This window comes from Xenopus laevis, chromosome 8L (assembly GCF_017654675.1).
Source record: "Xenopus laevis strain J_2021 chromosome 8L, Xenopus_laevis_v10.1, whole genome shotgun sequence".
Taxonomy (NCBI): domain Eukaryota; kingdom Metazoa; phylum Chordata; class Amphibia; order Anura; family Pipidae; genus Xenopus; species Xenopus laevis.
In genome coordinates, this window is record NC_054385.1 from 15905011 (window position 1) to 15919442 (window position 14432).

General features: G+C 41.2%; 1 protein-coding gene and 1 long non-coding RNA gene across 2 annotated transcripts; one reads left to right on the forward strand and one right to left on the reverse strand.

The window, feature by feature from the left end:
* The first annotated feature begins 6057 nt into the window (after positions 1 to 6057).
* Positions 6058 to 10021, forward strand: LOC121396881 (serine/threonine-protein kinase N2-like). The gene is made up of 8 exons (XM_041572474.1): positions 6058 to 6113; positions 6367 to 6540; positions 7188 to 7250; positions 7540 to 7616; positions 8113 to 8255; positions 8548 to 8625; positions 8796 to 8876; positions 8978 to 10021. Exons 2-8 carry the CDS (start codon positions 6467 to 6469, stop codon positions 9161 to 9163), a joined length of 702 nt encoding a protein of 233 aa, XP_041428408.1. The 5' UTR covers positions 6058 to 6113; positions 6367 to 6466; the 3' UTR covers positions 9164 to 10021.
* Positions 10022 to 12231: 2210 nt separating this feature from the next.
* LOC121396882 lies at positions 12232 to 14161 on the reverse strand. Its single transcript, XR_005963240.1, has 2 exons — positions 13975 to 14161; positions 12232 to 12337 (listed from the first exon to the last, which is right to left on the reverse strand). It is a non-coding gene; the product is annotated as an uncharacterized LOC121396882 (long non-coding RNA).
* Positions 14162 to 14432: the final 271 nt, after the last annotated feature.

Genomic DNA, 14432 nt, shown 5'->3' on the forward strand with positions numbered 1-14432 from the left:
ATTTAAGAGCAGAATGAGAGTGACTTACACCCAGAGATCTTGTGATATTTGGTTTGTCCGTGGTTGTGATGAAGGATAATGTGAGAGATTTATGACAAATAACCCCATTAATTTAGCAAAATACAAGGAAAAGTTTCGTGATGCCCCCAGTACACGATGTTGGTTCCTCTTACTATTTTAGAGAATATTTCCCCCTAACAATGGGCATTGGACATGCTTTTACTCTTATGGTCTGTTGGGAACACAAGACCCAGGGTTTTTACAGCTTGGTTTATGTCCGTTGTTGGTAAATGTGAATTACTATCCCTATAAGAGATTTAGGGCTACACAAATATACACTTCTTTCCCAATTGAAGCCCATAAACAGACTTCAACATGGACCCCGGCCAGCACTAACAGATATTGATTATGTACTGATGGTTTATTAAATTCCCCCTCAAATGACAATCCTTTACCTTTAGGCTGGCTGAAATGCATTGACCCCAGGTTCGACAGTTGCTTAGCTCGTTTTGTAGAGCGGAATCTACTTATCCCTATAAGAGTATTTTTGCCAAAACCTTATTCTATGAAAAGAGGTGATAAATTTGATACCCCCCAAGACTACCGATATCGCTCCTACTTACTGCATTTGAGGAGAATTTCCCCCTAAAATGGCTTTGAATCTTACCTTCTTAGTCTGTTGGGGGAGACCAACAGATCCCAGGTGACAGTCTTCGTCTGGTCCGTTTGGTTGTAGAGTTAGTGAATGTACTATCCCATAAGAAATTTAGGGGCTGACAGCAAATATACACTTTGTCCCCAATTGAACCCATAAAACAGTTAGTAATACAGTTGCGGACCCCTGCCTCACATAAATACTTTATTGATGACAGTATTAACAAGCAGCTCCTTACAAGCTTTTGCCCCTCTGATCCCCTCGTATCCTAACCTTTCTGATATACCAATCCTTAACATGAATTAATGGAATACATAGCAATGTCTCTTCCTTCATGTCTCAGGCATTCCCTTCAAATGTCCCGGCTGTGGGGGGCAACAGGACACGTAAGGACAGTATATTCCAATCATATTTAATTCTCATTTCTTAAAATGTTTTCCCATTATTAAGCCAGGCGTGTAGCACATATCTTGCACTCTGCCATGATCTTCTTAATCTACTTTATGTACCTCCATATTCTCACTCCTCATACCAAAATGCTCATTTCTATCTTGGCGCTGGACTACTTCTTATGTAGAAACTGACGTGCCCAGACCTCCCGGTAAGTGACACAAACTCACGTAGATCTCTGGCTTTCCGCTAAATTTTAGAAACTATTAAGTAAATGCATTAATCCTTGAAACTGACAATTTTGTCAATTTATTCCTTCCCTATAACCAGATTCTACATGAACGGATTGCTTAACTTTTAACTTTTAGGCAAAAACCAGCGCTTTTTTGTCACTCTTGTTTTTCCATGCTTCTCCTCTAGTTGTCAGATTATTAACATTCTTTTCTCGAACACAATTAAGAGACCATTTGCGTAAACAGGAGACCCTCTGGGGTCCCCCTGGCAACTGTCCGCCCTCGATTTAAAGCCAAAATCCAAAAACCACCTTCAGGCTTTGGTATTATTACTTTTCTTTTTATTTACTGTTGAACATCTGACATCTAGCTTACTTTTAAGAGGCGTAATCCTGCACAATACAATTCATACATGTTTATATATTATTTCTACAGCAAAACCTGCCCTAATAAGGGCTAGGGGGCAATGTAAGCTCCCACATCTCTTCCCAGAGGCCTTTTACTTGATGTTTCTTCAAAAAACTGAAGTCGCATCCTTATCTCTCTACCATGCCCTTACACCAGTGCCCCACAATCCTCCATCTGCGATTTGGACTGTTATATATATAAACTCTCAATTATATAATATTAAATTGATTTTATATATAAACAAAGAATAATGCACTGCACTCATATCATGGCTATATTTCATTTTCAGAGTCAATCTGATTTCTTGATTGCTAACAAATCCTGGCCATATGCTCATCATTCGAGCAGTCATCTAGTTCATAAACACCTAGCACCAACTAACATGATGCTCATATCATACATATGACTTTAAAAGGACCTTTATGTTTAGCATAATATAAACTTAACTGTTGCATCCGAAAATCGGCTATAAACTTGGTTCTATATGTTCTAAACGCTCCCTCTTAATTACAAGTTTCAAGATATATCACTGATTTTCACCTAACCCAAACCTAAAACAACATCATATTGTCTCATTCTGAGACGATGGCATTAGTGAAAAGAATAAAAGATGACTTAGTTTCTATTGATACTAGGCAGTAGCAACGCTCCTTATCACGGATTACCTCTCTAACATCCAAGCAGAATCTCCCATATGGGAGAATTTGTTTTACAAATAACAGATCATCCTTGATGGTTTTTATTCTACTTATACACGCTTGCGGACAACACCTATCTTCCCACTTTAAGAATGTTTTATTTAAACAAACACAGTGTCCAATTCAGTGATACAGAACACACATAGACCGTCATCGCACCTTTCAAAATAACTTCCTGCCCTTCATCAGGCTAACTAGTTGTTACTGGGCCCATAGCAAATTCAATTCAGGCCCCAAAATATTTTATCAAGTCGCCTATTTACCAAAATATATAAAAATTGCTCAATTTAATTATTGGTCTCACTGGGCCCCCCTACACATCCTGGGCCCCCCTGCTAACCATCACTCGGGTATCCTCTCCTCAATAGTTACGCCCCGCTGCTCCTTCCCCTCAGTATATCTTCAACATTTAGTACGCTACAGTACACTCACGTAATATATCGACTCTCTCTGTTTAGCAACACCTTTACTGGAGCTTACATCTCCTACTATAATGAAATTGAAGATTGTTCCCATATTTCTTTGGTCTTTTCTTTTGGTAATTCCTGGTGGGTGGTGAATTGTGCATTACAGACAAAATCTGCCAGTTTTTTTAATGCCCAACATCAGCCAGACAGAAAATGAGGGAGATTCTTGACGCGTGGGGGAGAAAGGGGTTTCCCGATAGGGGCATATGGAAGAAAGGGTGACCCAGACATTTAAACGTGGCAGACCAGGCTTTCTTTGGGATTAAAAGAGTATCCGGTAACCTGCCTTCATTGTCGATGTTTTGGTAGGGATAGTTGCTTAAACCTCCCATGTTTAGCTATGTTGGAATTGTATGAGTTGGGGCAATATAATATAACAACACCAATATGCAATTTGGTGAAGAGGGTTTCTATTGAGAAAGATAAAAATGACCTCTTATCCCCATACCAGCACTGACAATGTTTATTTCCCATTACAGGAGTCTCAAGATGGGTGTCCGGAATTCCTGCATTCGTGCTACCAATCCGGTAAGGCTAATGGGATATAACATGTTACTGAAGAGTGCAATGGCCTCAGTCCGGAGGAGATGATTAGTATTTATTGTTTAAAGTAGCAATATATTCCATAGCACAATGTTAGGGAAAAATAAAGCAAATCTGGAATAAAATGGGAAGCCAAGGTTCCTGTTTGAGGGAGCTAGAACAGAGAATTACGGTCCAGGACCTAAGCATTCCAGATAAAAGATCCCATACCTGTACTCTCCCATGGACTCCATTTTATCCAAATAATCAAAATTGTTAAAATGATTTCCTTTTTCTCTGTAATAATAAAACAGCAACTTGTACTTGATCCCAACTAAGATATAATTAATCCTTATTTGAAGCAAAACCAGCCTATTGGGGTTATTTAATGTTTAAATGAATTTCTAGTAGACTAAAAGGCACGAAGACCCAAACTACAGAAAAATCTGTTATCCGGAAAACCCCAGGTCCCGAGCATTCTGGGTAACAGGTCCCATACCTGTATAAACATCAAACAAACAGCAATGCCATGATGTAGATTAGAACTGGAATATGGACTTACCAGTGGAGAATAAAATCTTGAGCCTGGTGACATTTCAGTGCAGAGAGAGATTGAAAGTAGCAGCTACCTGACACCAGCATTTTGCTCCTCATGGAAGCTGGAGGGCTTGGGCAACAGTTTTAGTGATTCTAGAATTGAAAGAAAAAAGTGTAAATTACAGTAACTCAGGCAGGCAATAAACCAATCTATTGGTTTTCCATAACTTTTTCCTCCTTTTCTACAGGACAATCAATGAGGTTTTGTCTCCAACTTTGGTGATATGCGTCGCCAAGGTTAGCATCTATTGGCCAATAAAGATCAGGTAATGGGAGAAATAAAGAGGAGATGCGCATTGCAGCGGGCCGCTGAAAAGCTCTACAAGAGTGACCTCAGACAAGGAGACCTTAGTCCGTCTGAGGAAGTTTAATGAAGGGAGTCGGGGAAAAAAGCTGAAATTCTTTATGCCACCCTTCAAAACTGAATGTGGGCAATTGCACAGAAGGACCCCAGAGATTCACCCAGGTTCTTCCCATGACCCACCAACAAATGCCCCAGAGGATTCCTGTGTTAGGGATGAGTCTCCAGCAGTTGCCTTGACTCCGGAAGAACCAGCCACCACAAGTGAGAGGGACACCACGGCACAAGATCCAGCACTGCCCACTGGCTGTCACTGAGGGCAAGGTAAGAATGCAGAGTTCGGCTTATTATGAACTGTATTCTCTGTATATGGCCAGGGCCGCCATCAGGGGGCACAGGGGGGGGCAGTTGTCCCCGAGCCCTGAAGTTTTTTTTGAGTGTTAGGGGGACAGCCCTAGCTGCAAATGTTTATAATACGAGGACTGGGGCTCTGGTGTGCCCTCGTTGGTTGTTTAAGTCTCCGGTAAAGCTGTACGGGATTGGGATGGGTAAAGTACGAATACTTCCCCTCCAGCCTAACCAATCCCAATGCAGTTTCACCGGAAACTTATCGACCAATGAGGGCACAGAGATCTGAATAGGACAGGAAATAATGCTGAAACCGGAGCTCCCGTCCTTTCTTAGAAACTTTGCAGAATGCTGACGGGCGGGGGGACCTGGCAATCAAGTAAGTGAAGCATGACTGGCCCCCTTAAGCCAAAGCTTATGGGAACCCTGGCAAAAAAATTTAGATTTTGGGTGGGCTGCCACCAATGTTTTTTTTTTTTTACTTAAAGGAGGGTCCTGGCCAACAGTGGCTTTTTATAACTTGCGGCGGAGCAGGCAATCAATATTTTTTAAATTGCAGGAGGGGGCCCCTGATCACCAATGGCTTTTTTATAACTTGGGGGTGGGGTTTACTGTTTCAGCTCTGATGTTTGTTTGGCTTTTTTTCTGTGGGGGGGGGCGAGATATGCGGGATGGGGCTGTGGGGGCCCAGAAAAATTTTGCCAGACACCAGGCCCAGGTGATTTCTGAAGAGGGCCCTGTATAACGGCTATTGTACGTTCTTTTGGTGGAGGGTAATACTCCAGATACAGACATGGCACCTGATTCAACCCTGTACTGTGGCTGGCAAATCATTCTCTGCCTCTGAAAGGGCTGAACTCCCAATGTCTATGTACATATAAGCTCTTAGCTTCCCATGTTAGTCAAACACAAGCATAATAACAAACTTACATTTTCCCTATAGTGAGATGTCTGCGGATGAAGTGAACATCGGCTCAACTCATCCAGAAAACACAGCAGAAGACTTTCCACCGGCTGTGACGACGGGAACCAGAGTAAGATACAGTACAACCTGCAACTGATGATACTATCAACATTTCATTTTCATTTGAAATAACAATGAGTTAAATTCTGTGTAATTCTTTTTCAGAGTTTTGCATTTGACCAACTGCACTCTGCAAGACTTCACCCAACGAGGTTTCCTAGGCGAGGGCGGATTTGGGAAGGTAATATTTAACTTAATCCATAATTAGGATGACTATTGGGCACATGCAAGAACACTGGCTAAACAGTTAGTTCTGTTACCGTTGCAATGTTGGGAGCAAGATGGATTCTTGGAGCTCTCTGCAAGGGGTTTGGAGGTTCTGCATGTATCTTCCTGTGTTTCTTTCAAAATTCCCTCAATATATTCTCTCATTCCAGGTTCTCCATGTGCAACACACGGCATCAAAGAAGATCGTATGCCCTGAAGATCTTAGAAAAACAGAAGATCACCACCTTAAGGGATGTTGAAAGGTCAGTTTATGGGAATGATCAAACTTGGCTGGTTGGCTTTATTACTTACCCATGTCCCTTTCAAACAGCTATAGCGCTCTGATATTACCCTGATAATGCAAGCAATGCCTAACTAGTTATGTGTCTTGGGACTTCCACTAACATCTCCCATTAGTACTATACTAAATAATCTAAGACAATAATGTGGCTCCTATGGGCAGAATGACACTTTCTCTACTGGCTTGTTTTGATAATGAATGCTTTTAATATTCAGGATTTTGGTCGAGAAACGGGTCGCTCTCACAGCAGCTGTCCACCCCTTCACCGTGGATCTACATGCCACCTTCCAGTCAGACCACCATCTCTTCTTCCTCATGGAGTATGTCGCTGGAGGCTGCTTAAGGACTCTCCTGGAGAGGGAACGTAAATTTGGACAACGGAGGACTACGTACGTAATAATGAACCTTTACCTAGTGTCATGTGGGGCGCTATTTAAATATAATACCATTCATACAAACTAAACCATAAATAGCAGGCCACAACAACCACAGAACTGTGCTGCTACTCTTTGTTCCACCACATGTTTCGGATCACATGGACCCTTTCACAAGTGTGTCTTTCTCAAGTCACACACTTGAGAAAGGGTCCATGTGATCCGAAACATGTCATAGAATAAAAAGTAGGCAGCACAGTTCTGTGGTTGTTGTGGCTTACTTCGTTTTGTAGGAATTGATCAATTTCTGGCCTTTACTGTGTGACCTGAGAGGGTGAGCCCACAGGATAAGGAACTCAAGGGACGTGCTGAGGAAAACTACACAAGTTTGAAAACCATAAATAGCATATGGATCTGGCTCCTTGTTTATCGAAGGAAGCAGCCATATTACACAAATGCAAGAGGCTTTATTTAGAAATACATAAGAAATTTTTAATAAGTTCGGAGCTGCATACACAACTTACCATTATAGTCAGTGGGTCTCTTAAATCACAGCGAGCCTGTAATATTTAGACTGAGATATCACCAACCCTGTGCTACACTAACAAATAAATGGCTATGTATTCAATAACCTACTGATGGGAGTCATTTTCTCTTTGCAGGTTCTATGCTGCGTGCACAGTGCTGGCCATCTCCTATTTGCACGAAAATGGTATCATACACCGGTAAGTATAGATATATATCAATACTTTTTTTAAGTATATGAAAACATTTGCAATATAAAATATAAGAGAATATTACTGCTAAACTTTTAAGAAGCCACGATTAATGTCCCTATAGAGCTTGCTCCACAAGAGCATGACAACTTCAGCCTTGTGCCTTTATATGGTCAAGAATCTCCTCAGTGACTTAAAGTTTAAAAAAGGTTGTTATTCACTATATAATCACTAATTATTTCCCCTTTTGTGTGCCAGTGAACTTGTACTTTTCTAACATTTGCCGTTGTATTAACAGAGATCTCAAGCCGGAAAACCTGCTCTTAGACAGCAACGGGTACATCAAACTGGCTGATTTCGGACTATGCAAAGACGGTAAGGTTTCTCATAAACTTACATGTCAAAAAAGGGTTGCGCTTCGTGTTATGTTTTTGAGACTCACTAAGTGACTGACATTTGTAGTTTCATATTATGAGAACGCAAGAGTGAAATTCACCTAAAGAGTTATGCTTTAGCAGATCAGATTAAAGGAGAAGGAAAGGTGAATTACTAGAGGGTGCCAATTGTTAGGCAATTGATTTGTATCACTTAATATTTAGTGAGAACATAGATCGGAGTTACCCTAGAATGTAATCTATAGAAAGACGTCTAATGTAATAAAAACCTTATATTTTTGCATCTCTCTAACCTGTTAGTCAGTTAGAAAGGGGGGCCACATGGGACCTAACTGTTCAGTTTGTTTGCTGATCATGCAGCTCAGGATGAAAAGAAAACAAACTGAACTGTTCCTTTCTTGTACTTTGAGTCTGAGCCGCTACTGATAAATAAGCCCCACTGGTTTCCAGTTTACTTACAGTTACTGTTTTTGCAGGAATTGGCTATGGGGACAGAACACGCAGCCTGACTGGAACCTATGACTACATGGCTCCCGAAGTCCTCTCCAGGCTGCCGTATTCAAGATCTGCAGATTGGTGGTCTCTGGGCATCGTGATCTTCGAGATGCTAGTCGGGGACGTAAGTACAAAGCTCAATAAGTGCACTGAATAGGTGAATGTACATTAAGTTGGAAAAAACATCAAACATCAACTATTTTAGCTCCGTATGGCCATAGAGTAATCAGTTGTTTGTATTGCAGAATTGATCACGTGTGTAGGGAATATAAATATTTCACGATATACTCAAAGCTATCTTTATAAAAGCCCCTTAATGTATATATAGCAACAGGTTTTGTAGTCTTCTTGGTCAGTTACACCTGATTAGTTCTTTAATCTATAATAACAGATCTTTCTTATGTTTCACATTGCAGCTACCATGGATGAGACCATCTATTGGCGTCGTCTGCCCAAAGTTCCTGGCTGAGGATGCAGCTATTTTAATATCAGGGGTAAGTTACACAGCAAGTTAAGGGTGCATGGTGTGGTTTAACCAGTGATTCATGAATAGGTAGCACTATCCTATTTGTGCAGTCTAACAGTATTAAGCCTTTATAGCCATTAACTGGCACACAGCACTGCAACAAAGCTTATCTACTAATGTTTCTCTCTTTTTCTTTAGCTTTTACAGTTGGACCCATGGATGCGGCTGGGCTCCAGCGAGGAAGATGCAGGTGAACTAATGTTTCATCATTTCTTTCGAGTAAGTTACTTCAGTCAATTTTTGCTAGCTACAAAAATGAACTAAAGGTACAGATGGACAAAAGAATTAATAAAGAATGTTTAATATTGTCTATTAACCAGGGCATTGACTGGCTGGCTTTGGTACAGAGAAAATTGCAGCCCCCATTCATACCGGAGGATGTTGGACTTTCCGACGATGGACCCTGTTATGAACATCTACTTCTAACACCTCCCTCCGAGGGTTCCTTGGCAATAAGAAAAGAGATCGCCGATGCCTTTGGGAGCTTCGATTATTCCGCAATATAGAGCTGCGTGATCATCCTGCAACGCAAAAATCATTGCCATCACCCGCGTTGACAGAAGATTGGGGACACATGAAAAACGGCACATCAGGTTTCACATCAGGTCATCTTGCTTTCTGTTTCTCTTCCATCCAGAGCAATTAGCGGTACCCCTCCTCCTTCCACCATAGCTCCACCAGCGGTGCCCCATCTCCTGCTACCGTAGCTCCACCGGCGGTGCCCTCCCTTCCTACTAAAATATAGCATCATAAACAGGAGCGCACTTAAGCCACTCGGTAAACCCTGCATTCCTTTTCACTCCATCCCCCAAGTGTGCAGAAGCCGGGTCTGCAGGCTGCTGGGGCTCCAATGGAATGAAACGGAATGCAGCATTCACCGAGCTGCTTAACGGTGCTCATGTTTAAGCTGCCATATTGCTTACCGTAATTCCACCTGCGGTGCCTCCCTTTCCACCTAAAATATGGTTTCATGGGCAGATGCACCTAAGCCACTCGGTAGTCCCTGCATTCCATTTCACTCAATCCCTCAGTGTGCAGAAGCCGGGTCTGCAAGCTGTCTGGGCTGCCAGTTCTCCAATGGAATGGAATGGAATGCAGCATTCACCTAGCAGCTTAATGGCGCTCATGCGTATGCTGCCATATTGCTTTCTTTTTCTTTTCCTTCATTCCAATTCCACCAGCAGTTGTCCCTCTTATATAGTATCATAAACTGGAGCACCATTTAGCCACTCGGTAGACTCTGCATTCCTTTCAACTCCATCCCTCAGTGTGCAAATGCCGGGGTGTGCAGGCTGCCTGGGTTCAATGGAATGGATTGGAATGCAGCATTCATCTAGCTGCTAAACGGTGCTCATGTTTACGTAGCCTTATAGCTTTTTGTTTCCCTTCCTGCCACTGTAATTCCACCAGCAGTCCCTCCCTTCCCATCTTAAATATGGTTTCATAGACAGAAGCCCCCTTAAGCCACATGGTAGACCCTTCATTTCTTTTCTCTCCATCCCTCAGACTGCAAAAGCCGGGTCTGCAGGCTGCAAGGGACCAAAGAAATGGAATGCAGAGTTCACCTAGCAGCCTAAAGGCGCTCATGTGTATGCTGCCATATTACCATCTGTTTCCCTTACCCTCTTTCTCTTGATTAAATATGGCAAATTGATCCTGGGAGCAAATCCGATTGCCGTTAAGGAGTCAGGAAGGAATTTTTCCCTCACAAAGGGTTTTTGCCTTCCTCTGGATCAAATAGCCCTATTTATCCTATAATAATTATTAATAAAGCTGTGCGTTTCACAGATTTAACCATCAGTCTGCGGAGTCTTTATTCTGGGTATAAAGCTAGGGGTAAATCATAAGAGGTGGGGAGGGTGAGAATGAATGAAAAAACACTTTTTACTATAAAATCTGAATTTTTAGTAAAAAAAAAAGAATCAAAATTTTTCAGGATTTTTTATACCCGGATGGAAAAAGTCTGAATCCGAAAATCCGGCATCTCATATCTGACGAGGTTGTATATAAATCAATGCGAGAAGTCCAGAATATATCCTAATCTATGCAATAATCCCAAAATTTTGTGAATTCCGGGAAAAGGGGTGGGCATTCTCCCTGTGTGGGTAAATGGATGGGCGGGCTACCTGTGTGGGTAAAGAGGTGGGCGGGTTGCCTGTGTGGGTAATGGGGGGATGGGCTGCTTGTGTGGGTAAAGGGGTGGGTGGACTGCCTGTGTGGGTAAAAGGGAGGGTGGACTCCCTGTGTGGGTAAAAGGGAGGGTCAGTTCCCTGTGTGGGTAAAGGGGATGGTGGGCTCCCTGTGTGGGTAAAGAGAGGGTAGGACTGATTGCTACAAGTCTGTAGGATATAACAAGCCCCAGGGTAAACTGTGCCAAATTAATAGAATATGCTAGTGTTGTATCTAGTTTTCTGAAAAACTGAGTTTATTTATTAAAAGGAAATCAATGTTAGCAGAGCCACTACCAAATGCCATATGGCCTTCCTCTGTCTCCGCAACTCTTTTAGATTTGCCGCACACCACTTACTTCATGTTGCTCGGTGCAATCATATCCTAGGCCGCTTCCAAGCCCAACACGGCAACAGATTCCAATTAGGCAAGAAGCACACCAGTTCAGCTAGGCAATGCCTTTAGCACATTTATTTGCAGAAGAATTGAACGCACTCGGGGTCCATTCGGGGTCCAACCCCTCCCTCCCTTGCACCCGAGGAAGGGGTTGGACCCCGAAAGCTTGTGCGTTCAATACTTCTGCAAATAAATGTGCTGAAGGCATTGCCTAGCTGAACTTGTGTGCTTCTTCCCTTCCTCTGTCTCCTGCACAAACTGTTGGAAAACCTAGGGAGCCCTCCAGCCATCAACGGATCTCCACTGTCCTGAACAATCGATTTATCTCTATATATCAGCATGAGAGCTGTGAAGATGTTGAATTCTCTCCCTGAATCAGTGGTACAGGCTGATACATTAGATAGCTTTAAGAAGGGGTTGGATTGTGTTTAGCAAGTAATGGAATACAGGGTTATGGAAGCTACAAGGCAATCCAGGGACAACTTGATGGAATTGTGTCTCTTTTCAATCTATGTGACTATGTTACATAAAACACATTTGCTATAGTAAGTACATATCTAACATGTGACTTATGGTACATATACTGCAATCACTAATGCAGCCATTGAGGGAAGCTTAAACTGCCTTTTCCATTCAGTACCATGGACAGCACTCTGTGGCTGCAGCTCCTATTGATTGACACACTGGTTGGTGGCACCAAGCTGTCACAGCAAAGAGCCAGTTCTATACAAATACAGATAAGATTTTTATGTCATTATTACTATTACATATCCTTGTACCACTGATATAGGCTGGCTCTGTGGTCGGGCACGTATACATTATAGGTTTACCTAAGTATGCTTCCACCTTGCAACATCTTATCTTCCACATACTATTAGGTACCAAGATAAAACACCCTAAATATGAAAGCCTGGGCCCCGCTGAACAGTTTTATATCAAATATGTAAAGTTCTACCTAAGCATGTTGTTTTGTAAGGGCCCAAAATGAAGACACCCCATTTAAGCTATACTTACCTGAGAGTGTCCCAGGGAAATGTCTTCCTCTGTCTTCTGATCTCAATTCTATCCCTTCTGCTTTATCCTTCTCTTTTCTTCTGCTTCTTACTGGCATATTTCTGATAAAGACAAATGTATGAAAATTATTAATTACAAAAACGAAATCAGGGTTTTTTTGGGACTACTTGAGCTTTCCAAATCTACTATAATTTATGTGCAATCCCACTTTTGTTGAAAGATATAGACTAAAAAAATAAAATTTCCTATAGAAATCCGTGGCGGAGGGTGGGGAGGGTTTTTAAAAACAAGAAAAATAGGCACCCCAAAAACCATGCCGCCCTAGGCACAGGCCCTCGGGGGCCTATATATAAAAACAGCCCTGCACATATACATCAAGAAGAATATAACGACTACATGTAAAAAAATATTTTTTTCATGAATTGTTTTCCCAGTGGGACACAATAATCTATAAACAGAAAACCTGGAAAGAAGTGTTAAATATAAAGATACAATATCTTAACCCCTAAACAACCTCTAAAGAAAACACCATATCTGGATTTTGGTCATTTCTTTGGGCTTTGGCAGCAAATAAATGTGTATTCAATTTACATGTTTAGAAATACCATTAACCTTGTCTGTCAGTACAGGTATGGGATCTGTGATCCGGAAACCTGCTATCCAGAAAGTTCCCAATTATAGAAAGTCTGTCTCCCATTCAAATAATCCAATTTTTAAAAAAATAATTTTCTATTTCTCTGTAATAGTAAAAAAGTACATTGTACTTGACCCCAACTAAGATATAATTAATCCTTATTGAACCTTCTGTTGGGTTCATTTAATGTTTACATGATTTTCTAGCAGACGTAAGGTATGAAGATCCAAATTTTGGAAAGATCTGTTATCCAGAAAACCCCAGGTACTGAGCATTTTGGATAACAGGTCCCATATCTGTATTACATTTCTTTAATCCTGTTAGATAGTCATTTTAAAAAGTGCTGCAAAACTTGTTGGTAGTACAGTATATGAATAAATAATAAGCTTTGGTTAAACAGCATGTCAGTGACATTAATAATTACAGCTTTTTTCTCATTCGATTAAATAAACAGCAACGGGTTGCCCTGGTTTTTGTGTTTGTAGCCAAGAAGTGTCATATAATGAGCTTACTATATGAGTACTATATGAGTGAACAACAAAAAGCCACAAACAAACTCACAACCGAGAAATTCCAGAATTCTCTTACCTGGGGTTTTCCAGATAACGGATCTTTCTGTAATTCGGATCTTCATACCTTGTCTACGAGAAAATCATGTAAACCATTAAATAAACCCAATAGGCTGGTTTTGCTTCCAATAAGGATTAATTATGTCTGAATTTGGATAAAGTATATGCTACTGTTTTATTATTACAGAGAAAAGGGAAATCATTTTTAAAAATGATCATTTGGAGTCTATGGGAGACATCACTTCTGTAATTTGGAGCTTTCGGGATAATGATTTTCCGGATAACGGAAACAGATGCATTAGTCCAATGTATATCAATGAGCTGCTGTGTATCAGTGGGGTGTCGTCCTTCAATAGGGTCACATGAAATCTGTCACATCGGTGCACTACCAGGTCAATAAATGGGTTGAATGTCTTTCATTGTTCTCTGCAAAACTACAGAATGAAACCCACCTGCCCTGACACTTTACGTTCCCCTTCTCTCCTCTTTATATAAAAAGCCCCCAGTGTTCTCGTAAGGTGTCACAAAGCCGTACCTTTTCCCCAATTCATCTACAGATTGGATGCAGATCCTTCCCATAGTTGCAAACTGTAGAGCATCCAAAGGCAGCCAGTGTAACTGTCCATCTGACGCAGAAATGAGCTTCTACCTGTACATACAGGTATAGGATCTGTTATCCGGAAACCCGTTATCCAGAAAGCTCAGAATTACGGGAAGACCATCTCCCGTAGACTCCATTTTATACAAATAATCCAATTTTTTTAATTTCCCTTTACCTCTGTAATAAAAAAAAAACAGTTCCTTGTACTTGATCTAAACTCAGATATAATTAATCCTCAGTGGAAACAAAACCAACCTACTGGATTAATTTACTGCTTCAATTATTATTAATTATAGAATTACGGTATGAAGATCCAAATTACAGAAAGATCCATTGTCCAGAAAGCCCCACGTTGCAAGCATTCTGGATAACAGGTTCCATAGCCGTATATC